This window comes from Pelodiscus sinensis, chromosome 3 (genome assembly GCF_049634645.1).
Source record: "Pelodiscus sinensis isolate JC-2024 chromosome 3, ASM4963464v1, whole genome shotgun sequence".
Lineage (NCBI taxonomy): Eukaryota > Metazoa > Chordata > Testudines > Trionychidae > Pelodiscus > Pelodiscus sinensis.
In genome coordinates this window covers 133,065,739-133,093,030 of record NC_134713.1, presented here as the reverse complement: position 1 = coordinate 133,093,030, position 27,292 = coordinate 133,065,739, and the positions used below count along the sequence as shown (strand labels likewise).

Below are 27,292 nucleotides of genomic sequence, written 5' to 3'. Positions count from 1 at the left end.
CCCCCCCATCTAGACTGTTGTGTTTTTTTGCAAAAATCTCTTCTGCAAAAGGGATCAGAAGAGGATATGCAAATGAAGTGTGAGATTTGTAAATGAGCGCTTCATTTGCACTTCCTCTTTTGGAAGAGGAAAGCAGTCTAGACGAGCCCTTAGTGAGTTCCTCTAGTGACAAGGACAGCAAAAGCACTTGTTTAGAAGGCTTGTGCTTTTTTAATCACTGTCATCTACTCTTGCTCTGGGTTGAGTTTGACAAGTGGTTAATCTCCCTGTAGTCTCCCAGAATTCCTGCTGTTGGTAGTGTTACTACATTTTATTTAGTGTATGATTATTCCATGTTATTTTCAGCCTATAGAGGAAAGAATAAACTATGTACTAATATGACTTGGAAACAACTTGTGTAAACATGAATTTTGTAGTTTAAATTGATCCTGAAAAATTCAGGCCCCTACTCTGATATCTGCTTCTGCTGTTGGCACCAGTGACTGAAAGGAATATCATCTTGTCAGAAAAGGGGCTGATTTCCAACAGGCAGTGCAAGAAGTGTGACACAAATGATAGTGATAGCTACACTAGGAAGTTTTGGCAACAAAAGTGCTGTGGACATGCAAAAGTCAGCCAAAGCGAAAACTGCCTCCCATTGTTGACATTTCAAGGCCATATGGCTAACATGCTGTTGACAGATAGAGCAGAGCAATGTGGGTAAGCATCCCACAATGCAGTGTTGTGGGAAGGCAAAGCTGATCCCTGTGCTTTGAGTTCTCCTACAGCATTCTCAGTTGCTGGGAGCAGCATCATGAGTAGCTCTGTGAGCTTTCCTTGCTGAGGAATGTCAAAGCAGCACAGCAGGTTCTCCAGTCTTCCCCCTGCAGCAGCAATCTGCCTGCTGCTGCATTTCTAACAGGGCAGAAGGGGAGCATTGCAATGATTTGCTCATTTTGTTTATTCCCCAAACAGAGCAGTTCACACAACTGTCAGATACTTCCCGGAGCTTTGAAAGGGGAGAGACGCAGGCCTCCAGGACAGCAAAAATCACAAAACACTGAGCACCACCATCAGGGCAGGCACTATGGGATACTGGCGGAAGCCAGTTCTCTAGACAAAACAGAGTCCACACTGGCTCTTTGTCAACAATAAAGGGACAGGGAAAAAACAAAACTCTCTCATGGGGGAGGAGGGTGTGGAAGGTTTTTGTCACCAAAACTGGATGGTACCTCTCCCTCCCCCCAACAAAAGTTGCATTGTAATGTGTACACTCTCACTGTTTTGTCAACAAAAGGCAGTTTTTGGTGACAAAACATGCCAAAGTAGGCAAGGCCTATCAAATAATTTACTGGCTATCCAGTCCCCAAGCAGTTTTCTGTGGCTTCCTATGATGGGAAATGAAAGGCAATGGTTCTTTCCAGACTGCTGGTTGCAAAGACACATACCAATATTTTAAAGGTGGTTTTAAATGTTCCTTATCACTTTTGTTGTTTGCTTTCTAGGGAATGAGATGCTGCCAGTTGGCGCAACAGAAGCAGCAATATGAGCATTCAAAGAACCTTTGGACTGAAGTTGAATTAAAATACTTGAGAACGAATCACGAGTAAGTTTTGTGAGGAGGAGGTCTTGTAATGAACCATTAGCATGAACCTGCAGACCAATGAGTATTGCCACATGTTGCTGCGTGACAAAGCTACAGATTGAAGGGGAAACAGCACAAGGGAAAACTACAGAAAAGAGCCTTACGGAAAAATTGAAAAACCCGTAAGGAATTTTGCCATTGACTTCAACAAAGCCAGGATTTAATCCACAGAATGTAATGGAAAATTATCACCATTTCTATAGGCTGTTTGAATGATCATGTAGAAATTTATGGAAAAGACAGTCCTCTATTAAATGCTACAGAATCATCAAAAACAAAACAAAAAATGCCTACAAAAATGCAGCCCTTCTTATTAAATTCTACAGGATTTCTCCCAATGGGAGACTGTAGAAATCGGCTTTTAAAATGTATGGCAGACTGAACCTCCATATCTGAAATGACAATAATGTAAAACAGAGACATTGGAGAAATTTGCTGTCAGCTTTCTCAAAACTGCCCTGCCATCCTGCATGAACTTTGGCATGGATTTCAATACAGCTATTGAAACAGAAAAGAAAGAGAAACAAAGTCTAGGAGAGCAGAACTCTTGCACTCAGCCCCATATGCTAGGCTAACTTTTTGCCAAGTGGTTTGAGATTTCAAAGTGGTAATGCTGTGACTCCTAAACTCTGGGCCAGCAGATGAGCCCATGCCTGACAATCCAGCATGGAGGAACCAGTGACGCCTAAAAGACATCAGGAAGCGACAGTGATCCTTCCCTAATCCAAAACCCACTGTAGTCATGGGCAAATTTCCATTAACTTCAACAGGGCTTTGGATCAGGCCCTAGATGAAGCTGCATCATCAAAAGTAAAATTGACATGTGCTAGATGACAACACAAGACCCATTGAGAACTGACCAGCTGGCACAGATTAATGTGGCAATGGCTTGACAGGACACGATGCAGCACAGTTGCCATTTGAAATGCCGTGACTGAGTTGCAAAGTTAAGAGCGACCTTGGTCCAATGGTCCCAAAGAGAGACGATCAAAGAGAGCAGCCGGACAATTAAACTGCACCATACCAGAGCACGGTAGAATTATTGCAGAAGAGTACAAAAGGAGTATCCAATGTTGCTAAAACACAAAGGCCTTTAGGCATTTAGAAATGTACTATGGCACCTACTTTGTCAAGCACCTGGCACCTTCAGATTTTAAGAAATGAACTGTAAAACAGCAGAGGACTGGCCTTTCAACGTATAGGCGTATCATCCTTATTTGGTGACAAAAGGTACCAGTTTGTCTCCAGACTCAAGCCAGTCCACAGTGATTAAATTGGTTTTAAAGTTAATGTCAATTAGGAGACTAATCTTGCAAGGCATGCAGCACCTCCTGAGACACACCAAATACCTCCTGCTTCCGTTAGGAGTAGAGGGTGTTGGGTTCTTCCGAGAAGGCTCTCAGTCGATTACAGGATATATTCATGGAGTCATTGACTTTAAGGCCAGAAAGGACTATTATGATCATCTAGGCTGACCTTCTATACAGCACAACCCAATGAGTTTTGCATCAAGTCTGTGTGTTGATGCATACAGCCATTTTTGAGTCAGAGGGTTGTGTTAATGGTGCTTACGTGCTATTTTTAGTGGTACAAGAGTTCAAACCCAACCAAAACTCATCCTCAGAGAAACTCAGGCTTGTGACTATTTAATATTGCCTCTGTATAAAGCATTTTGTTTGATATTCTCCAGGGTGCCTGTGTTGACACCAATCTTTTATGTAACTGCTGCAGATTTGGGTTCATCTCGTAGGAGGTGGGTCATCCTTCCCTATGGAGATTCAGGGCCTGATTCTAATGGCCCTTATAGTGGTGCAAACACACTGAATTCAGTGGAGTTACTCATGATTCACATTAGTATGAGGGCAGATTCAGGAGCTCATTTGGAAATGGGGGAAGATGTCACAGGGGGGTGTAGTAGAAGAGCGGTTTTAGTTTTCAATACCCACACATCTCTGTTTGAGTCAGTAGGTAAGAGGAATCATGTGGTCCAAAAGGTGGTTTCTGTGGATTTTTACATTAGGCCTTGGCTCCTGATGACCCTCACTGGGTGGACAGGCAGACTGGACAACAGTGGCAGAAGCAGAGTAAGTGAATATGAGCTCAGTATGTTTCCCTAGTCAGGGTCCCTGACTGGGCTGCCAAAAATCTGTCTGGTTGTTGTTCCCTCAAGACATTGAACACAGGCAGTATACCTTACCTCAGCATGGAGTCCTACTGAAGTAAATGCAGCTCAGCATAGACACGGGAGCACCTGTGCAGATTGGACTGCAAGATCAAGCTATAGGATGGGGAAGGTCAATACTCTTTACTTTTACTGGTTTGGGATGATATATCTTTTTGGCATGCATTGGGGAAAAATCAAATGAAACAACTCCATCATGTTTGAAGTGCAAGCTGAACAGAACCTAATCTATTTTAAATATGCATTGATTAATGGGCTTCTTATTAGCCTGGGCACAGAAGGTATGGTGTATCTTGACAGGAATTCCTGCTGCCTCTCGTTCCCACTACTTAGTCTCTGAGGTTTATCTGATTTCACATTAAATGAGTTGGGTAAGGAGATGCATCTAATGCAGCAGATCAGGATGAATGCCACAGAGCAGCTGACAGCTTGCTCATCCATGATGACACACAAAGACAAGGGTGGAACTGTTCAAATCTATTTTTTCTTAAAAATACACGTTCGGAGATGCATGTTTATTAACGGGCTCTAGGGGGCTGGGAGCTCATAAATCTTTACTATATAATTAATAAAGTGCTTTGTAGCAGACTATAATGTGCCACTCCTCTGCTCTTCAGCATGTTGCTTACAAAGACTTCAACCTGGAAGCTTGGCAGGATTAGCACTAATCTGTCCATTCTCCTCCCTCAGGCCCCTGAGGTAGTGGGTACACACAAACACACGCAGTGCACCAGCAATCTGTTCAGGCCAGCTGACCTATCAATATAAAAGGGAATCATTTGTTTTCTATTTAAAGAATAGATTGCTCTCACTGCCTCCTCTTAGTGCTAAAGAAATCTGGTGCGCTGAATCCACTGCCAAACCAGTAATGGTGAGCTCAGTCACGGAGTTAAGTTATAGAACAGCCTACTGTTTCCTGAATATCTTCTCCTGCATCGGACTCGAAGGCCAGGTCTACACTACAGTTCTAGATCAGTGTAAGTTGCTCAGGGGTGTGAAAAATCCACACCCCCGAACAACCTAGCTGTACTGATCTAACTCCCACATAGACAATACTATGTTGATGAGAGGACTTTTCCTACCGACATAGCAACCACTTCTTGAGAAGGTGGAGTAATGACACCAATGGAAGAAGCTCTCTCATTGCCAAAGGAGTGTCTTCACTAAAGCACTGCACTGCTGCAGATGCACTGCTGCAGCACTGTACATGAAGACACACCTTAGGACCTAAAATAGGTATCTTTTTAACCTCAGGGTCACGAATGCGTGCGAACTATCCCATGGTAAAAACCACAGTGAGGGCTAGGCACTTCATTTTTACCACAAGATAAACTAAATCAAGTGACCTGAAGGGTGGTTTACTTCAGGATAGGTCGTGTGTGTTAAGAAGTCTCAGAGGGGTAACCGTATTACTCTGTACCTTTAAAAACGGAGCAGTCCGTTGGCACCTTAGAGACTAACAAATACATTGTGAGCTTTCACAAAACACTAAGGCCTTTATGCATTTAGAAATGTACCATGGCACCTACTTTGTCAAGCACCTGGCACCTTCAGATTTTAAGAAATGAACTGTAAAACAGCAGAGGATTGGCCTCCTAAAGCTCATGATACAATTTATTTGTTAGTCTCTAAGGTGCCAACAGACTGCTTGTTGTTCTTCCTGTGTGTTAGTTACTGCACCATATACTGTTTTAAGTGTGATGACAAGGCCTAAGGCTATGTCTTCATTGTAGAGTTAACACACACATTAACTCCTTTTGAGTTAGTCTAGTTTGAGTGAGAGCAGCCACACTGAGAAATAACAATTTGGGCTTCATGGAGCAATTGGATTAACAGCTGATGAGTTATTTATTTCCCCTGAAGGACCAGGCAATTTAAAAGCCCCACTACTGTGGAGTTAAGGCTTTTTGTGTGTGGCTGGGACTGGAGTTAAGCACAAGTTATAAATCAAATTAACTCTGCAGTGAAGACCAGTGTTGAGAAGGTGTCATCTTTAAGTTTAACACACAAAGGACCCCCATTCAATGTGAAGCATATGAAGAGTTGAACAGACGTCAGTGGAACAAGTCAACTGTTTGCTGAATGGGTACTTGAAATCCTAAAAGGTAATGGGATTTGCTTAGATGTTGGATGTTTCAGCGTATCTCCTGTTAGATTGCTTTTTATGGGCAAACTGCAATGTGAATTTTTAAACATTCTTTTAGATAAAGGTAAATCCCTCTCCCTCAAAAAAAGTAAAGTCTCCATGAGGAGCACAGAGTGTGTGCCCTCTGTAGTAGCTTTCATCTGAACTCCGCACAAAATAGTAGCAGCCCCCTAAAATTTCAAAGTGCAATAAATAGAAAACAAAATCCTAACTCCATGCACCATGACTCCACATGGCTCAAATGTGGAAGAAGGAAAGATGCATTCATTACTACACAACTGTTGTTAAAAGTACAACTGCCTTTGTGTACAGATCTTACGGTCCAGCATTCCCCTGGCCAACAAACCATATAACCGATCTGAGATTCTACATCCCACCACTAAATAGGCCAGTAAACCCCAACACACACCATTTGTTCTACTGCATTTGTTTTCAGAGAACACTTTCCTCGCATTTGAAAGAGCACTGGCTTTGCTTCAGGCTTTTTATTTGTGAAGACATGCAGAGTTCCCCCTGTCATTCTCCACTTTCTAGCAGCCAGGCTTCTGCTTTTATTATTTGAGAAAGCAAGACTGATTTCTCCTCTCACTCCTACTTCCTGCTGGATGTCCCTTGCAGCCAGTTGCCCATGACTGGATTGCCTCCTTTTCTCTTTGACCTTCCTCATTGTTTATTTTATTGCATCCTTTCCTCTGTGGGAGTCCTATAGTTTTTTTCTCCCCTCTGCTGGGCTGTAGGATTTCTCCTGCAATTTACACAGCTCTTACCCCTCAACCCTCCCCCCCAGTGTCACTCATGCAATTTCGAGGGTGGCACATGTGTAACAGGTTGGAGAATTCACTCCAGATAGTTAGGGGTCAAATTTCAAAAAGCACGAAAGAGGCCACAGTTATGGCCAAGTCATCACATAGCTTCCCAGCCCATCTTGTGCTCACCTGGTGCCCTGGGTGAAATAAAGGGAATAAACTGAGCTGGAATAATTCAGAACAAAAAGTAACAAATTAATATTTAATTCCAAAACAAAAACAGATGTCAAAAGATGACCTTAAATATATTCCTTCACTTTTCCCTAATACCTAACCATGCAAAATACTGAGTGCCATTTTCTACCCTGACTTACATTCGTAAAACCAGAGAATGAACAACGTATGAATGAGCCTAGAATTTCCTGCTGTGTGGGAATGCAGTTACCCTCACATCCTTGTGCCCCTGCGGAGCAAGTCTGCGTGTTTGAGAAATTGGCATAGATTCAGAGACCTGTGAATATTCTGGGCACCAGGCAATTTCATGCTTCTGTCAATTTCCCACTATTCCTCATTCTTTCCTGCCCTCCCAAACCACTGTTTCCTTTCAGAAGCAAGTGTGGGCAAAGTGTGCAGAGCCTGTGAACTAACATAACTGCAACAAAACCAGGGTGCAGCACTTCATTTAGCCTGGCTTGAGTTGACCCGTATGGTGGGAGAAGTCCCAGAGAAGATGTATTTTTACTCTTTATCTTTTGGCTGGGCCTTTGGCACCATATGTATGTGTCAGTTTCATGACACGCTGTCTATGGAGATGGCACCGAGCTGTTTATTGTCCTAGCATCTTCAGTAAATAGTGTCACCAGTCATTTGCCAGGCTAGCCAAGGGCAGGGGACACTGCTATAACAGCATCAGCTCCAGACAGGACAGTGGCAGAGGCATTCCACTGAGCTCACTCTGTGCCAACACAGCGAACAGGTTTTATTTACACCCGCCTAATGGTTTCTGACTCAATCATGCGTGCTACATGGAGCCTTCCCCAGTCACAATAGCTTGCTGCCATTTCCTCTATTAAATCATTCCTATGTCCGTGCAGCCGAAAGCTCAGCACTGGCACGTGGTAGTCAAGCGTGTAAAAAATGATTACTGCGAAACCTTTCAACACAGATCCGCAGCATGGAATGGCCTGGCTTTGACCTGGGAAAATCAATGCTGTTGTTTTAATGAATGACAACAAAAAAAAATTGTGGCTGGGGGTCCGCTCACCCCTCTCCACCATCCAGTCAAGACTCACATGTTCAGAGGGGGTCACCAACACACAAAGATTTGTCCCCCTTTATAATTCTTAAGGTTCCAGTCATGATAGGGGATAACGCAGCGTGTGAATTATCATCAGAGTCCTTATTGTCATTGGTTGTGCATGTGGACAAGTTACGCTGCAGGCCTTTTGATTCCAAGTTAGACAGGCCTTTTGGCTTTATGGGGCCAGGAATATTTTGCCGTTCTGAACACTGTGGTTTATGCAGGCTAAATGTGAACAGAATTTCTTTTCACTTAGATGCAACAAGAAAAGCTCAGCCTCTGTGTTTCATCATCATTGCTAAGATCCTGTTTCACTGCTGTCTGATATCAGGAGCAAGTTTGAGCTGGATTCAAGCTATTTGCTGCCTACGGATTCATTCATGCCCGGTATTTTTTTACTATTTTCATTAACAGAAATAGATGGGAAAGTTATTAAGAGTTTAGGGGTGTGCAGGTCTGGAGTTTATGGAACCTCTGAACCTACATTCTTAAAAACATCTCTGACCCCAGAGAAACCTAAAGTTGTTATGGTAGGACGTGATGTAAAGAGATTACAATTATATATAATTATTGTCATGTCTTAACAGTTTGTCTTTTTTATGACAATGTTTAGAATCAGGTAGTAGTTTACTCTTGGCGGTGAAACTTAGCACACGGGAAGAGCTGCCAGGAGTCATGACATTTTTACTGCACAACCCATAAAATGTTTCAGCAAGAAGCTTTAATTAGCTACCCTCCAGAAAGGTTTCTGATATAAAACAAAATCTTAAAAAGTCCATAACCTGGATTTGTCAGACAAGCTCTGGTAGGAGTCAGAGGCCTAAAGCAGATTCCTGCATCCAAACCACTTCTGATACTGGGACAGTTTAGATGTGAATCCAAACTGGGGCCTAGTGTTATAAAGGATCCAAACAGCTTTAAACATTAGGAAAAGTCTGGATTTTGCAGCAGCTTGGGTCCACCTTCACTCTATTTGAGCCTCATTCAGAAGACTGGCTTGTGTTTGTAATACAGGCAGTCCCCGGGTTACGTACAAGATAGGGACTGTAGGTTTGTTCTTAAGTTGAATCTGTATGTAAGTCGGAACTGGCATCCAGATTCAGCCGCTGCTGAAACTGATCAGTTTCAACAGCGGCTGAATCTGGACGCCAGTTCTGACTTACATACAGATTCAACTTAAGAACCCCAGGCATCCCCAAGTCAGCTGCTGCTGAAACTGATCAGTGGCTGATTCCAGGAAGCCCGGGGCAGGGGCTTCCTGTAGTCAGCCACTGGTCAGTTTCAGCAGCGGCTGACTTGGGGACGCCTGGGGCAGAGCAGCTGGGGTGCTGCTGGGTTGGTCCAGTAGCGCCGCCGCTCCTCGGCGCTACTGGACCAACCCAGCAGCACCCAAGCTGCTCTGCCCCAGGCGTCCTGATTCAGCCGCTGCTGAAACTGACCAGCAGTGGCTGAATCAGGACGCCTGGGGCAGAGCAGCTGGGGTGCTGCCGGGTTGGTCCAGTAGCGCCCAGAGCGGCGCTACGGGACCAACCGGCAGTGCCCCAGCTGCTGTACCACAGGCATCCGGAGCAAAGCCGCGGAGCACGGGGGCAGCGGGACAGCCTAGACGTGCCGTGGCTGTCCTGCTGCCCTCGGGCTCCGTGGCTTTGCTCTGCTTTGCTCCCTGTCTCCCTGGTCTGCAGACCAGGGGGACGGGGAGCAAAGCGGCGGAACACGCGGGCAGCGGACAACCCAGACGCGTCTTTGCTCCTAGTCCCCCTGGTCTGCAGACCAGGGAGACGGGGAGCAAAGCAGAGCAAAGCCGCTGCCCGCGTGTTCCGCCGCTTTGCTCCCCGTCCCCCTGGTCTGCAGACCAGGGAGACGGGGAGCAAAACAGAGCAAAGCCGCGGAGCACGCAGGCAGCGGACAGCCCAGACGCGTCTGGGCTGTCCGCTGCCTGCGTGCTCCACCTCTTTGCTTCCTCTCCCTGGTCTGCTGGAGACCAGGGAGACGGGCCCCGTTCGTAACTGCTGATCCGACATAAGTCGGATCCGCGTAACTCGGGGACTGCCTGTAGAGATTCTTTAGCTTCTTGTTTTAATGACCACTGACTAAAGAGACCCAGCCTGACGGAACTTGAAGGCTCCATGTACAGCAGCTTCTTCCCAGCCAAACCACCTGTAGAGAATCTCCCTCCTCCCCAGATGGACTCTTGTTTTCCTCTCACTCTGATCTTTCCCCCAGATGAGACAGCCCATCCCAGGCCAGCGTGCAGCCAGCTAGCAGCAGTAACTGCTTACATCTGACTCACTGCCCTAAGCCCCTTTGACCATGAAGCTCAGATCCTAATGATACAAGTATGTTCCCCTGCTGAAACAAGCCCTGATACACATGTTTTTGCAAATTGCCAAGCTCACATTCCGTTTGCTTTTAAATTTTCTTCTATTAAGTAACTATGGCCCCTTGAAAAAAATGGGACTAGAGAGAACCGGAAATCTAAACAAACACATACTCCTCAGGAGAGGAAACCATCCAGCTCTGAACTAGCATTGCAAGCAGTAATTAGTCACAGACATGCCAAAGGCCTTTGATCTAGCCATATAAAACATGGACATGAAACTCTTTTATGCAGCCAAACCAATTCCAGAAAGGGGGAAGGAGAATCCTGAGGAAGAGCTTAGTATATTCCATAGAAAACCTTTGTCCTGTTGGAAATTGTACCAAATGCTCTTCTGTGTTATCCGCCCCATGATAGGGCTCATTACAGACACTGCCAGTCTGGAAATATCATAGGACCTGAAACCAATAAATAATACATGCAGGAAAAAACCCAAGGCATTCATGTACATTGTATGGGAGTTCAAGGGAAGCCTTGCTATACAGTATAAATCTAATTACAGGCCTGGATCCTGTTCCATCTTTACCTCATTGCTGCCAGGAGCGATGCACCTGGAGTTAGAAGTAGCGTTTTTTCATATGCCCAAAAAGCTGAATCCCTACACCCAGCGGGCCAAATTCAGCTCTGAAAGTGACTTCAGTGGGAGCTGTGCCTCCTTACACACAAATTGAATTTGGTCCACAGGATTTCAGATGCTAAAATATGTAAAATAATAGCACTTAACATGTATGTAACATTTTTGCATTCTAGAATCCCCATGCTTTGTACAAGGTTGGACAAGAACCATCCTGTTTTATGATAGCAGAGACATTTTGTTGCTCAAGGTGACACAGTGAGTCTTTGGCAGAACGGTAAACAGAATATAGGTTTTACAACTCCCTGTCTGGGGCCCAGTTTGCTGCCCCACTGTGCCTGCCCCATAAAGTTGACATTTCAGAAACACTGTTGTGACTTTGCAAAAGGGAGTTTGCTTGGGGTGTTTCTCCTGGTAACAGAAAGGAGCCACAAAAGCACTCAGCTTGTACCAGTGACTTCAAGGGAGCAAAGTTAAACCAATGCTGTGTGCTTTTCAAATCCCACTCCCATTTTTAAAAAAATTATCAAAGCTTATAATTTGCATCATGGACACACAGGAGGCTTGGCACTTAGATTCATGGAGGTTAGGTCCATCAATGGCTATCTAGCTCTTCTTTGTACCTTGTTAAAGTCTGAGTCTTCACCACATCCTCTGGCTATTAGCCAGGATGGGTAGGAATGGTGTCCCTAGCCTCTGTTTGTCTTGAAACGGGTGACGGGAGGGATCACATGAGGATGACCCGTTGTTCCCTCCCTCTGGAACATCCTGCCACTATCGGCAGACAGGATACTGGGCTAGATGGACCTTTGGTCTGACCCAATATGGCCATTCTTATGTTCTTTGGGCTGGAAGAGACTGGAAGTAGCCATGTGGTGGCCTATTCTGTGTGTGGGGATCAAACGGCTGACTAATGCTTTATTTATTTGTATTAGCCGAGTGTCTAGGAGCTTAGTTATTGACCTGGACATCACTCTGTTCACTAGGAGGGTGTGGGTGTGTGCGTGTGTCTGCGCGTCCATCCAGGGCCACCAACTGAGAGGAGTAATGGGGGCAGCTAAAAGGGTCAGAAGCTCCAGGTTGCTACTGCAGCAGCAGCAGTGGCTGGAGCCTCAAGCCATTTAAATTGCCATGGGTGGCTCTAAGGCCTCGCTTCTGTTTGCCCCACTCCTTCCACCTGAGGGGACCAGAGCCAAGAACTGTCCTCCCCCCGCCCCACCACCACACACACATTGCCCAGGGCTTGGCAAAGTCTGTCACCAGCCCTGTGTGTGTCAGTTTTGCCTCCCTATTTTAGGGGTCACCAGCCTTCACCGCTGCATAATCACGCCCTCCCAGTTGGAGGTAAGTGACTGAGGTGCCCATTCACTCTTAGCCTAGGGGTGGGGCATTACTGGGGGAAGGAAGAAACCAGAGAATAAACAACTACCCAGATAGTAGTAGGCAGGGCAGGTGCGACAGTGTGTCACAAGCAGACAATTACAAATCAAACCTTCCACTCTACTGTTCTAAAATGGCAATGGCCTTGATAAGAGGAAGTGTGGTCAGTTGAGCTCAAGGCTAGGAGCCAAGAATGCCTGAGAGCTAATCCTGGGTCTGGGAGAGAAGATTCAGTTATCCTCTCAGCCTTATTTTCCCTATTTGTGGCTTACATCACAAGAGGGTTAAACAACAGTTGTCCAGTTTTTCGAAAATGTACAGCCCCAGATCTGTACTAAATGTGAGTATTGTTAAAATCCCCTCTACCGTAAGCAATCATTTCAGAGCAAGAATATACAGACCAACTAATATTACAGTATTTATAGTGCAAATACAGCGGCAGACTACCTACGAAACGTGCTTCCTTAGATCCTGAAATTTAAACTAAGGCTAAAACAAAAGATTATGAATTCGCTTTATCTTTCAAAAGCTGCCACTGTATCTCGGATACCTAGGCTATAACAAGTAATGCACTTAAGAACATTTTAAAAAAACAAGATCTTAGTGAAAAAAATTCTCTCTTCAGTGTGTCAGAGCTTCAAAAGCATTTGTGAAATCTAACAAGACTACTGGTGATTCCTTTAAAGTCTCTTTTATGGCTTCTCTTAAAGGGGCTTTCTGTAGATTCATGTTGATTATGTCTGACAACTAGCCTTTCTGTTAATAATAATCATAAATAAAGTGGACAAGGTCACCTGACCTGAAATGAGCATATCTATACTGCCACATCCATTATAGCACAGTGGATCTTTGACAGCAAATCTAAAAGGGTCCAATGCTCATGACACCATGCATTAAAATAATATCCGTGCTTCAAGAAGTGCATGGCTTTGTATCAATTTTTTTCTTAAAAATATTCCTTAACAGAGATGTTTCCAACTAATACAAACCCACAGGAAGAGGATATTTATGTAAAAAGAAATATGCCAAACCAGTCTGGTTCCTCTCCTATTATAAAAATATACGTATGTTCATCATAACATTGTTCACCTTTACATCCCAATTTTTCCTTCATCTTCATGCTGCACTGAAGTCATAATCCTATTTTTATGACATCATAAATCTGTTGACATGTGAAAGATTGTGCTACCACCAAACACAGAATTATGGCTTTACTGCTGCAGGGCCAAATACAAAGAAGATATGGGTTGTAAGAAAGCTGGAGATTTGTTAGTTGCCAAGTAAATGTTCGAGGATGAGAAATGTGTAGACATCAAATTCATTTTTTAATATTAAAATGTGTAAAAATGACTGGACCTATGTTCAACTCACTCAAAACAATATGAGAATTGGTGAACTCAACTAAATAGAGAGTCGACTTCAAAATTAATCTGTAAAAATTGAACAAGTACTCTCTCCACATGGCAACCAGTCAAAAGCCAGAGTAAACAAAAGCTTTACAAAGAGCTCTGGATGTGTCAATATGTCCAGGCTCTGCTGTATTAATAGCATTGGCAGCTCCCAGAGATGAGGGTCCTCCACTGGAAAAGAGGGATGTTAAAATCGTGTAATGAGGTAACCGTGTAACCACTGAAAATCTCAGTGAGCGCTGCAGCATAAAGCTTAGCTTTGTACTGCAGAACTCACAGTGAAGCCTTTTCCCAGGAGTAGGGCTGCCAGTCCCTGCTAGCCTGGCTCCTGAGCAGGAGGCTTCACTGACTGTAACTGACACTGTTAACTGATAAGCATCAGTTAAGCGGATAGTCGGTTACACTCAAACATCCCTACAGGAAACTATGTTCCAGAGAGGAACCACGAGAGACAGTGACTCATCTAAGCAAACCTCTCATAATGGTGCAAAGGACTTAATCCACACGGAAATTAAAGATCTAGATCAGTAATTTGGTTGGCAATCAAAAGCCCTGACAAACTCCATATCTGGTGTAAAAGTGGTAAGAATCAAGTCAGTTTTCATTCTGCTTCAGGGCTGGATAGCTCTGAGCAGCAGCAGATGTAGGAAGACCACAAAAGTTAGATTCAGTGGCAGTTGATGGCCTTGCTCTGGAAAGTTCCCTACAAGCCATGCTGCCCATTTTATTAGCCACTAACTTTGCCTATGACATAAACAGTTGGAACCTGGCAGGTAAAGCTTTGTGCTCCCTGAAAGAAGTCCCAGATAAAATCTATAGAATTGATAACAAGGGCTGTGCATCTGCCTTTGCCAGCAAAAAAGGCCTTCCCCTCTTTGTCTCCCATACCTGATACAGAGCAACTAAACAACCCAAGCCCCACAGATGATCCTTCCCTCAGTTCTCCACATTTACAGCCAGCCACCTTGTAGCAAACATCAAAGAGGCAGAGGTGCTGCAGTTGAGGAGCCAAATAAGGAATAACTGTAAAGGTGAGCTCCCAGGGCAGCATAGCTTTCACCCTCCACCCTGACTATCAAGAAACAAAACAGCTACCACATAAAACAGGGTAGTAGTGTCCCAAAACACTTCCACAGTTACAATCCAAACAGAAGACCCTCCCTTCACACACATCTCTCAGGGCAGTTCTTGGGAAGTTGTCAACCCCTCTTCACCCAGCCATACTAACAAAAGGGGAAATGAAACGAAAAACAATGAGGAAGACCTACCCTTCACAGAGTCACTCTTCTTTCTCCTAACCTCTAAATGTGAGAGGTTGCTGGAAACCTTCAGCCCTCTCACTGCTAAGGCAAGTAGAAAGCCAAATCTCAAGAATGGAAGCCAAAATTGAAAATGTCCTTAGGAAAAGGCCCATATCACTCAGACAACCTCCCAGCAATATATTTTTTATTGTACCTTTTCCACTGTGTGAGTCTTACGGTCTCTTTCTCCCCTTTGCTAGGCTGTAGCATTTGTCCCACAATCTACACAGCTCTTGGCCCTCCTCTTAGTGACACTGGGGTAGCAGTCACAAACAGCTTCAGTTCTTGCCCTCGCAACATACGCCAATCTTCCTCACCTTGCTAGTCACCATAGAGCAAGCCCCTCAATTTATGACTGGAGTTTAGCTATTGGATAGGGTTTATAGAAAGAATGGAGAGGGTTTGTTTTCCTGAACTGATAAAGTGTTGGAAAAGACCTTTTTTCTGCCAGAGTTCTTTTCTGCGTGATTGCTTCAGTTCTGCCGAGGCTATCCTGTGGTATATATTACATATAAGAACCTAGCATGGGCATCTTTTTGTGACTTTTATTGCTTATCACTACATATTTGAAAATGGTCCCCTTTACAAAAGTTGCCCTGCTTTAAAGAAAAGGATGCAATAACAGACGCTCGAAACAAATAATTTATACTAAAAGTGTTACAAGGGCAATGTCTACATAAAGGCAGTATGAACCTTCGCAGGGCTTGGTAAGTAAATAAACCTAAGAAATTCCCAACTCAAGGGCCTGTCATTTGAATTACTCTGTTTCTAGTGCCAAACATCCACGTTAAACAACATGTGCTCTGTCTTTGACCTAGACACCCCACCACACAAGCTTTGCCTCCCAAGAAGTAGCTAGACTGATGGTCAACGTTCCCTGCGGACACATCTGCAAACATACCTGTGTTTGAGCGTTTCTTCTGATTTTTGAGACTTCGGCACCTCCCGCTGACAGAGCTGCTGTTCTCACTCATAGAGTCTTGCGCTGAAGAAGCGCTCCCTGTGGCTTCGCTGTCTCTCATCATACTCTCATAACCACTGCTTCCCCCACTGTGGTAGAACAGGGCTGTTTTCCCCATGGCTGGTGGCAGCTCCCCACTTAGGACACTGCTGTTGTCACTGCCATGACCACTGCTACAGCGATGAGGCTTCCGTGGAGGGGTTATTTTGCTGTAAGGGGAAGGCAGCATATGAACATTTGGCTTCTCATCTCCATGAAGGCCACCTCGCTCATCTGTGTCTGAGTTTCCACGCAACTGTAAACCTCGAACACTTGTGCTCCCTTGGAGTAGTTCTGAAATCCGTCCATTGACAGCCCTGAGGGGCAGTTTTGAAGCAAGACTAGAGCCTCTGTTTCTGCTGAGGGACTGAGTTGACCAGGACATGTTCTTCCCATTGGGAGGCAAACTTGAGCTCTGTCCCACAGATTGCGGCAGAGACTTGGTAGAAAAGCTTAATGTTTTGGTGGTGGAAGCAGACAAGCTTCGGGCCTTGGGACTTGCCAAAAGGAGTTTGCTTACAGCGGATATCTTAGATTGGCTGGCCTTCGGTGAGGCACCGGCAGACTGGGATATGCCTGAGTTTGTTGGTGAAGACACTGCACTGCGACTGAGACTCCTCCCAGCCCTGGGCATGGTAGTATCTTTTCCAGGGATCATTTTGGAACTTACAGAAGATAGGCTTTCTGCCCTTTCCAACGACAAACACTCATAGTGGCTCACAGTGGACCTGCCCAGGGAATTGGTCCTACTGGCTAGCTGTTCAAGTTTGGCACTAAATAACTTGCTGCTGCTATTGCTACTGGTATCAATGCTACAGCCTTTCTGCTTCCCATTCAGCTCATCAGGAAAGCTGGCCGGAAAAGCCATTGGTTGGTTGGATGGACTGCCAGTGCTGCTGCTGTGCTGGGGGCTGGCCCTGTTCTTCTGATCCAGGCTTGATTTTCGCACAGGAGGGAGTGGAGGAGTTCCTTTGGGGCGAGTGAGAACACAGTGCTTGGGAGAAGCAATTCTTCTTTCCAAGGTAGTCTTACAAGACGGGGAAAGAGTAGGAGAACTCATTCCATTGCTCTCAGCAGAACAGTAACAGGGGGCACCATCAATTTCCTCCTGCTTGCTGACCTTCTGGAATGCTCTAGGGAGGCTGCCATGCTTCAAAGCCTCTGCAGAATGAACAGGGCTCTGGGTTGCAGAACGTGGAAGTGCCATCTCACACCCATCCACGATCCTCTTTAGAGGATCTGATCCTGGAGAGCTAGAGGTCTCCCCACTGCTGCTACTAAGCCTATCTGCTACGTTCTGGTTCTTGTTCTGCTCCGACTTGGCTGTGCCAACTGCCGTTTGCAGCCTTGGCCCATCGCTGGTGTCTTTTTTCCCCTCATCTTCCCTCTTTAGCCAAGGGTCTTCAAATTTGATTTCCTTCCTAACACTAGACTCTTTCTCCTCTTGGGGTTGAGCAACTTTAGCAGCTGAAATTACTGCAGGCGTGGCCTCATCAGTCTCTTGAGCCTTAAAGGGACTAACAGCAATACATGGATAAACAGTAATGTTGGTTTTCATTGGGAGGTAGCCTTCACAACTGCTTAGGCTTGCTGTGTTTGAGATTGTGACAGTTGTTTTCCCCAGAGCTGATATTTTGCAACCCTTGAGGGGTGGGACTTTACTGAAAGTTTCCTCCCCCATTTCTGACAGTATGAGCAAGTTGTCAGTCATTGGATTTTGCTTGTCGTTTACACAGATCATGCTAGTATTCTGTATGGCGCTGGCAAACTCAGACATAGGGGGCTCTGCCATCGCCTCACCGTGCCCATAGCATGCCTGGGCTATGAAACTATGGCATGATTGCTCCCCGTCACTCCCCGTGCTCATTTCGCTCAGCCACGAGCTAATTGATGAGCGTTTGCTGCCGACATCGTGGGCTTTGTCATCCAGTCCTAATTTTGGAAGAGGCACAAACTGTGTTATGCTGACCTCGGAAACAGGAGCTGCATTGGAGTAACACTCAAGGTCTTCACTAATGCTGCTGATAATGCTAACTGGCCTAGACCCAGAGGCCAAAGCCTGAACTGAACAGTCACTGTTAAAGCTAATGATGCTGGTCGGGCGCCCATTCTCAAGGACCCCACTAATGGTTAGTTCTTCAACCAAGGTGAATACCAGCTCATCCTCTCCATTCAGCTCTAACGGCTGCTGCACCGTGACCATGGTGGTACTCAGAATCTCTTTCTTTGACTCTGGTAAAATATTTTGTTCCTGCTCTTTGTCGAGAATGATCTCTCCAAAATCCCCACTGCTTGAGGATAATGACTTTTTCAAGACCTGTGGACTCATTCCCACTGGTGGGGTCCGGATCTCTGGCTGCGTCAAAGATTCGCTAGACACCATACCAGAGTCCTTGCTCAGGGGTGATGGTGCAGGGCTGGGTAATACCCCTTTTTGGGTGTAAACCTTGCATCTCTGGGAGGGAGAAGTTGGCGGCTTGTACTCCGATGTCTTGGAGAGACTTGCAATGCCAAGCCGTGGTGAACCCATTGTCCTGGGTTTGCCTTCTACAAAACCACAGGTGTTGAGGCTCTCTCTGCTGCTCTGCAGGCTTGTGCTGTGGGCTAACTGGGAAGAGCCAAGCTGGCTACTACAACTGCCAGTGACACTCCTAGGAGAAGGGGGAGTTGAAATGTTAGGTAGAGCTCCAGATGGAACAGGGGAGTGATTTCTCTGAATTTTGTTGCTTGTTGCATTTATATTTTCCTTCTCAGGTTGCTGACAGTCAGCTGAGGCATCGTCCTTCTCCGATGCCGATAAATGGCTGAGACCTGCCCCTTGGCTTGGCACAGGGCACTTGGACGTCTGGTCTGTGCTAACCTGAACAGGCAGCTCTTCAAATGGAAATTTGTTGCTCTCCTCACTGCCATCAATACAGTCCAGCCGCTCCTGAAGCTCAGCAAAGGTGTTGCACTTCAGGCAGTCTCTCTCGGACGCACTGGAGTCTGTCTCACTCACTTCCTCCAGTTTGCCCTCAGTTTTGGTTTTCTGCAGAGCAGGAACTATAGGGACAAAATCAGGGGGGCCTTCATTATCTGTCAGTTCCTTGTCAGAGAGGGCTGTGCCATTGGGGCCAACATAAATCACGGTGTCACAGGACTGTTCGCTGCTGGAAGAATAATCAGGATCACTTGATAAGTGCAGAATAGGGAAGTCTGGGTCAACTACATTTCTAGAATGGAAGGGTCTCAACTGGGTTGGCCTCCTCATTCTCCCTTCTTCACAGGAGCTTTCACCTCCAGAAGAGCTTGATGTGTACTGTGATAGGAGAGCAAAAGGAATGTCAGAACCACACATAGCTTCCATAAAGCACACACACAGCAGAATCCCAGCTGCACATGCAGTTGAATCCTAAAATGACCAAACAAGACATGGTATTGCATAAATGCATGACATACACACCAATGTACTCAATAAAGCACTGCTATGAACCTTGGTGAGCAAGGGAGCGAAAATCTAAGAAGAAGAAGAACTTAATAGTTATACTGAAATTTGCATTTAATTATCTCAAAGTACTGAGAGTTGGATAGGTATTATTAGCTCTATTTTGTCCACGGTATGATAGAGAACAAATGGAGCGAGACCCAACTCTAACCACTAGACAATACTGCTTTCCAATGCATGGCCTGAATGAAAGATAAGGAAAATCCAACTGGGATCACAGTACAGACTTGGGTATACGTTGTGTGGTGTGCATCTCTTTCTGTGGCTCACTCGTTGTGACATGGTAGATGAAGTCCATTCATTGGTCTTAGATCGTATTTAGCATTATCCCACATTGTCATTTTAGATTATTGTCACAAAACTCATCTGCTGTAACAAGTTAACAATCAAGGCTATAAAAAGAACTAGTGCACTGGAAGCTTGAAAATGGATATACCTCACTCCCTATTAGTCCACTACTTGGAAAATCTACCAAATTTGTGTGTCTGTGCAGAGATAAAGATTTTGCCTTGTGTTATACTATTCTTGCTGTCTTATGGGAAAAACAGGGAACTTTTTTCTTCATTAAATCTCATTTCTTCTAACTGTAAAAAAAATAGAATTATTGTTTAAAATTACCCTTGCAATTTTAATTGAGAAAAAAGCACATTACCAGCTATATTTCCACTTCTATAGTTGACAGACTTGGAGTTAGGCTTAGAAAGCTTGTATAATAGATGTGCTTGAAACTCCCCTCTGCATTTTAGGTTGAAGGTTTCACTCCTTTACTCTCTGTTATAAACTCTAAACCACACAGCTAACATAAAAGACATGCAAACCCAGAGACTCAAAATTATGAATACTGATTTTGTTATATGCTGCTCTTCAGGCCTTTTCAGCTTTCTAAGGGCTCTGTAGGTTCCTTGTTTTCCACTACAAGAAGAGAAGGAGTTACATATTTTCTTACCTTAGTTTTCTTTTTCTTCATCCTCAGGACCCGGGATGCAATCTGGATGGTGGACAGTGTTTCAGTGTAATTTCCTGCCACTGCCGAAATGTGAGCTATCATAGTGGTACGGCAGTTCATATTCCCCAGGGACTCCCGGAGCAACATGGTGAGCTTGCTGTCTCTGAAAATAAAATGAATTAAGGCTACATTAGTGAGCTGTGTTTCACTTTTGACTGTTGTCATTTGACTTCAGATCTCAGCAAGATTTTTTTCTCCCTTTTTAATGGAATACCAATTAGGATTGTTCTCCAGGTTGTACCCAATTACATTTGCGGCTCAGCAAGCTGAAAAACCCTTGGGCTAAAATTAGAACTTTTTTCTTTTTCTGATTCCTCCTCGGTCTTTTTTTACTGTTCTATTCCCCTAGCACTGTTGTCACAACTAAGACAGAAGGGAGACTGAAGGACCTGTGTCCATAATAATACTTGGTCAAGACTAGCTCTCAGGAAGCATGGTAGTAAAAGGGAATGTATACAGTCTAAAAACAAACTCTGATGTCATGACAGGCTCCAATTCTTTTCTAATCCACTAATTCAGATTCTAAGGCCAGAAAGGACCACTCTGATCACCTGGTCTGACCTGTGGAACACAAGCCATAGAACTGCTCCCCAAATAACTTTTGGAGCAGGAGCAGAAAGATATGGTCCGTGGGCCCCCAAGCCTTTTAATTTGGCCCACAGCCCACTCTGCTGGGACTTGCGGGCACAAAGCAGCTCCATGCCTCTCAAAGTGTCTGGTGCTCCATGTGGCTCTCTGTGCTGCATGGAGGGAGGTGTTGCATACTGCTTTGGCCTGAGCACAATCTTTAAGCTTGTATTGGCCAGCAACTGGCCAATGGGAGGTGAGTAATTGTGCTGGGGACGGGGTAGCATGTGAAACCTCCTCTTATCCAGTGTGGTGCAGAGAGCCACATGGAACAGCCAGCTGCTTTGAGTGATGTGGGACTGCTGGCAGGCAGGGAGCCTGTCTGTCTTGCTGGGCTACTGGTTAGGAGCCATCTAGATAAGCACCTCCCAGCCAGAGCTTCCACCTGGCACTCCATTCCCATCCTCACCCCGCAACCCCCTGCCCTAAGTCTGTGCAGTGAGGTGGGGGTGCAGAGTTTCTTTGGAGTGTCCTGACTCACTCCCGTCTGGGCTGCAGCAAGCATCAAACCCTCTCTGTGTCTGCCTAGTTGGGCTGCAGCTGCTGGTGCAGGTACAGACAGAAGACTTTGTCCTGGGTGTGTGTGGGGGGGGAGGAAGGGGAGTAAGCTCCATGGGGGGTGCCAACACTTCAGGTGGGTTATGCTGGCATGCTGGAGCATGGAGTGCTGCTGGGGAAATGCCAGTGTCTTATTAATGCATCTGAAGAAGCTTAGTCTAAGTATATTTTTCCTTTCCTTGTGGAGGCTGGAGTGAGGAAGAACTGGTAATCATTACCAACTGATGGGTGATATAATTACAAGATCTGAAATATGCCAGGAAAATGATGACGGGGGAAAAGACTAATATAACACCCTCCTATTTTCCACTGTTAGAAATGGCGAATCTTTGTTTTCTTCATGGGACTCAGCAGCTAGCTTGCTTAAGAAGAGGCTCGTATGAGTCCTTGAGACACACTCCAATTCATCATTGGTTATACCCTGAGAGGCCACACCAACGTTAAGAACAAGTAGGCCATCTCCCTAGAACTCTGACCAGGCTTTTAATGAATCCCAGTTTGACTCCACAACTCTGTTTGGATGAACACCGGAATACCTTTATTCTAGAAATAAGGCTGTAAAGCTCATAAATTACATCTCTCTTGAGATGTTCACTACTTTTTGGTTTCAGCTGGGTCAGAGATGCCAAAAGAACAATCTCTCTTGGTACATCTGCTTCCTGACATAGTCAAGACTATGTGATGGCTTTGAGATGTAAACAGATGTCCACAAGGATTAGACACAGACAACCTCTCTCATTTCACTTCAACCTAAGCCATCTTTGAACCCACAGATCCAGAGATAAAAGGCTCTTTTATCAGTTTAGTGCACCCCCTTCCCATCAAAGAATAATTAAGATGTCAAATTCTGTACATCAGTAACTGTCACGCCAAAGCAGACTTACATGGAAATTATTAACATCAGCACAGAAATCAATAACAAGCCTTACATTTACTCATGCGTCCATAAAAGCAAAACATGCAATGACAGGGGGAAGAGCAACGGAATGCATTCTAGCCATTTAGGTCTCAGGAGAATACATAATCCACAGAACCATCATCAGCAAACTGTGCTATGGCCTTCCTAGAAATGTATATGTTATGAATATAGCGTAACCCTCATCACCTGCGTTACACCAAAATAAATGCATTCAGCAAGAGGAGTGAAGGTGTGGAGGAAATACCTGTGATATAATTCAGCTGTTCTCTTGAAATATATCAAATAGTAAACTAAAAAGGGAATTTCATTAAGATTACTCTGAAATAGCAGCAGCTGGAAAAACCTAGCCAATTCCTGATTTCTAAGAATAAAGCTCACTCATTCAGTGTTAACTGGCTTTATTTTGGCTGTGACCTCCACTTTGCTCTGATATACAATAAGCAGCCTCCTACCAATATGGTATGTTGCAAAAGGGTTCCCCACAAGAGAAGAAAAATAGCTGCTAATCATATTTTTTGCAAACATTTTGCATGTTATCATGAGACACGTTCCCTCAATCATGGTTGGCTAATATCCTGCAGTAGAACATGCTCAGATTGAAAGAAAAGAAAAAGGTCTGGGGGGAAATGCCATCCCATCAGAGTCACTCAGTGGCAGATTATATATATTTACTCTCCTTTTTTCCCCAGCAGTAAATTATGGGTAAAATATTTTCAATGGGTCTTGGTATATTCTAAAATAACCCTGACAGATTGTCCAAGACACAGAGTAAATGCTTTGTTCTTCTGAATACAGACATGGCATTTATGTCAGACTAAAGAAAGAAACTGAATCATTTCATTATGGTAGATGGGATGAGGGGGGTGAAATTTGCAAAAGCTAAAGCCCTTTCCTCGTGGGGCAGTGGATTTGTAGTAAGCAGGGGTGGCCGCTCACTGACCCCACGGGGAAGAACCCCCTCCGAGCTCAGGTGGGACTAGCTGGGTCCTGCCCCTTTTACTCTACAGAAGCCAAGGGATGGGGCAGGGAGCATAAAAGCCCAGGCCAGGAGATCAGTAGGGCCCCAGCCAATGGAGGAGGCAGAGGCCTACCCTGAGCCCCCAAGCCAGGAGGGCCCAGAGGACCTTACAAAGGCTGAGGACTGGTCCAGACTGCTGGGCCCTTGCTCCAAAGAGCAGACCTTCTACACCCTGCCCAAGGGTTCAGACTGTCACAACCCCGCAGACCAGCAGCCGGCATGGAGCTAGGTAGATGCAGAGAGGGAATTAGGAAGCGGCCCAGAGGAAGCCAACACCTGTCAGGCTGATCACATGACATTGTAGTATGTGTCAGCGTGTCGCAGGCTGGAGCCCCGCTGACCCCAGCGGCAGCTAGGGCCCTGGGCCAGGACAGGGTGGAGTAGGGAGGGCTTGCATCCCTCCAGCTACCCCCATATACCAGTGGCAGTCTCCCCATTTCCCACTCGTGCTGGGGGAACTGTGTTTGTTTGACACCCCCGCCCTCAAGTGGGGCCTGGGCCGTACTAACTTTGGGACTACATTTGTTTTTGCTATCCTGCCCTGAACCAGGGCCTGGGGCCTCATTGACTGAGGGACTGTGTTTGCATTGCTGCCTGCCCTGCCCTTAGGTCCAATCATTTGAAAGGAGCCGCTGGACCTTTACTTACAGGCCTGAGCACAGGTCAAGGGCCCAGGACTAAGCCAGCTTACAGGATTTTACAAAAAGGAGGTCTGAACTAAATGTCTTTTGTAAAGAGGAGTCATTACAGATTCTGATGCTGTTCCCTGACTATGTAAACTAAACTAAACTGTGGGAAATATTAAATGAAGCTGCTGCTTCTAAAGAGGCTTTGTATTTGAACAACATTCACAGCTCTTCTTAGACGGGGTGCACGTTCAGCCTTCCCTTGAAAGATTTCAGGGAATGCAGAGAGGTTTTTTATTCTCTTCCCAGAGGAGCAAAATGGCATGGAGGATGGACATGATTTTCTCCATTCCCTTCCAACTCTAGTTTTTTCCTGCTGTCTTCATTTTAAACATTTATTTCTGTCACATCCATTAACATGTTTGTGTTAGAAAATTTACCATAAGGCAATTTGCAGCACACACTGCATAACAACGCATGCTCTCCTGCAGAGAACAAAGGACAGGGAATGGACCTCCCTCTTTCAGACCTCAGAGCAGTAATATCATCACAAATAGGAATGATGATACACAGTGAAACACAAAACTAGATTGCTACGATAGAGAAAGCCAAGGAAGGGGAAACTGTCAGAAAAACTCTTGGCATTTCTAGTAATCACTCTTTCAGGGGTTGGGACATGGGGAAACCACAGGGAGAAGAGGAGAGACCTTAGAACCCTGTGTATTTCCAGGCTCTATGTAGAAGCACCCATGAGATTTGGGGAGGTAGGAGCTGTCCATGTGGATGGCTCCTACCTCCATCCTGCTCTAACATTCCACTTCACGTCCCTACTAGCAGAACAGTTCTTCATGCAGGAGCCATGCTGCCATGTTCTGGACCCCATATCAGCAGCAGCTGCTGTGGAAATGCAGCAGGAATCAATACAGCTCTAAATTGTATGAACTCCATTGCAGATTGCCACACAGAAATGTGGGAGTAAAGCTAGGGTCATACTACAGAGAGCTAACCATTCCTTTTTCAGACACTTGATGCATGGTACCAGTGGAAAGTGGAATAGGCCTAAACTGCTGTTCAGTTATTCACTCAACAGAGAATAAGGGTATAGACTACAGTTGACTGGAATCCGGAATCCCCATTCTGCATGGTTGTTTTTATTTAAGTTCAAAGTTTCCCAAGGAATGAGAGGATCTAACATTTTTGTTTTGAAAAAAATGGCAAAAGGACTGCAGTACTGCACACAGCAGGAGGAGGCTCCCAAGAGGTGAGTGCCCACTCCCGGCCTTTGCAGTAATTGTGTAAAGATGGCCTCACAAATTTCAAGCACAAAGGGAGCCAAATGAAGGTTGTTCAGGGAACATTAATTCTGTCAGGGCACATTTAGACTGCAGCACTATCCGGTATCCTGAAATAGCTATACCGTATCTTTTAAGCAAGCTCATTATTAGGAAATATACCAGGGTTGCTCTTCCGACGTCCCTGTAAACCTCAACCCACGAGGATTAAGGGATGTTTCTGAATGGTGATTTATTTTGAAATTAACTCAAAATAAGCAACGCATTTTGCATAGCTCAAATTGCATAGCTTATTTCAAGCAAAGGATGAAGTGTAGACGCACCCTCACTTCCTAAATATTGTGTGCTTCACTTTGGAACCCTAACATGTGTTTCATGTATTTTTAGGTGTTCATTGCTTCGGATTTGAAAAGAGCCAACTGAAAATTCCATCCCATGGCATCACATATACATTCCTTGGGGGCATCAGCAGGGTTACAATTTTTATATGCACCGCAAAGCCTCTGCCCATGAGCTAATGGAGTAACTGAGGGTATGTCTACACTAGCCCCCTAGTTCGAACTAGGGAGGCTAATGTAGGCATTCGAAGTTACAAATCAAGCCTGGGATGATATATATTTTTTTTAAATTCACAAGTCTGGACTAACTGCCCGTGTCTACACGCAGCAGGGACCTGGTAGTTTGAAATAAAGCCCTAGTTCGAACTACCTGTTATTCCTCCTGGAATGAGGTTTAACAGGTAGTTCAAACTAGGGGCTTTAATTCGAACTAATGGGTCCCTGCCGCGTGTAGACGTGGGCAGTTAGTCCAGACTTGTAAATTTCAAAAATGGCGACCGGCCGGGAAAATGCAAATCAAGTGCGGGATATTTAAATCCCGGGCTTGATTTGCAACTTTGAATGCCTACATTAGCCTCCCCAGTTCGAATTAGGGAGACTAGTGTAGACATACCCAGATAGCAGTAGTAGGTTTTCATCCTTTCTGTGGGCCAGCACTAGAGAAGGATGAGACTCACTCACTGCCAGTGGGTTTCACATATATTTGCTGACAGCAGAGAAGTGAAATGTTCTCGAGCTGGCGCAGACCCTTTGGACAGTGTTCTCCCTGCCACGTCTAACCCTGCTGCCCCTGTTTCCTGCAATGGGTGCTTGGTCCATTCCTGTCTCTTCCCTCCACCCACTCACAGGTTCCACACCTGGCCAGTCAGTTTCCCACTTTGTGCTGCCCCTTCTGAGCTCTAATCTTTCCCCCCATCCTGGCTTCCAGTTCCAGTCTTCCATTCTTGGATCCTCACCCACTCTAGGCAACTTGTTTCAGGCAGCTCACCTAGTCAGTTCCTGTTTCCCTTCTCCACCAGCTTGCAATCCAGACTCCTAGCCCAAACTGTCCTGTCCCCGCCTCCCCACACCCCAACCCCCAGTCCCTCACCTTGCCTCAGTCCTCTCCTCTGGTTCCTCATCTTCCAGCCTAAGCAGTCATATGCTCTCACTTAATTCCAGTCCCATTTTCCTTCACCAAGACCCCTGCCCCAATCTAGTCTCTCTACTCACCCCCCTCCCAGGTCCAGCTCTTCTCCCCTCTGCATTTGTGCGAGGCAGCTTCCTTTTCCTCACAGGCTGGGCCCACCAAGGCAGAACTGAGAGCACAGAACAGTTTCCTTGCTCTAAGTTTCAAGTGTCCGGTGCTTTTCAATGGGCTTTAAATCTGGCCTTTTGCTGATGAG

At 45.3% G+C, this 27,292-nt stretch overlaps 1 protein-coding gene and 1 long non-coding RNA gene across 6 annotated transcripts in view; one reads left to right on the top strand and one right to left on the bottom strand.

The window, feature by feature from the left end:
- Positions 1 to 20,635, top strand: part of LOC106732825 (uncharacterized) — a 55,559-nt gene extending 34,924 nt beyond the window's left edge. Inside the window, exons 2-4 of one of the 2 annotated variants that reach the window (XR_012902840.1) lie at positions 1,485 to 2,854; positions 8,255 to 8,385; positions 20,497 to 20,635. This is a non-coding gene — a long non-coding RNA (uncharacterized LOC106732825). Of the gene's footprint in view, positions 1 to 1,484; positions 3,378 to 8,254; positions 8,386 to 20,496 lie in introns of both variants that reach the window. The other variant, XR_012902839.1, reaches the window with a different exon arrangement.
- The window catches only part of KIF26B (kinesin family member 26B), a 433,122-nt gene that overhangs the window by 16,582 nt on the left and 389,248 nt on the right, over positions 1 to 27,292 (bottom strand). For all 4 annotated transcript variants that reach the window (XR_012902838.1, XM_075924899.1, XM_075924901.1 and 1 more), the window contains 2 exons: positions 20,470 to 20,632; positions 15,941 to 19,337 (listed from right to left, as the gene is read on the bottom strand). Coding sequence is in view for 3 of the 4 variants with exons in the window: in XM_075924899.1 (XP_075781014.1) it covers positions 15,941 to 19,337; positions 20,470 to 20,632 (3,560 nt within the window). In the remaining variant the exon portion in view is untranslated. The remainder of the gene's footprint in view (positions 1 to 15,940; positions 19,338 to 20,469; positions 20,633 to 27,292) is intronic.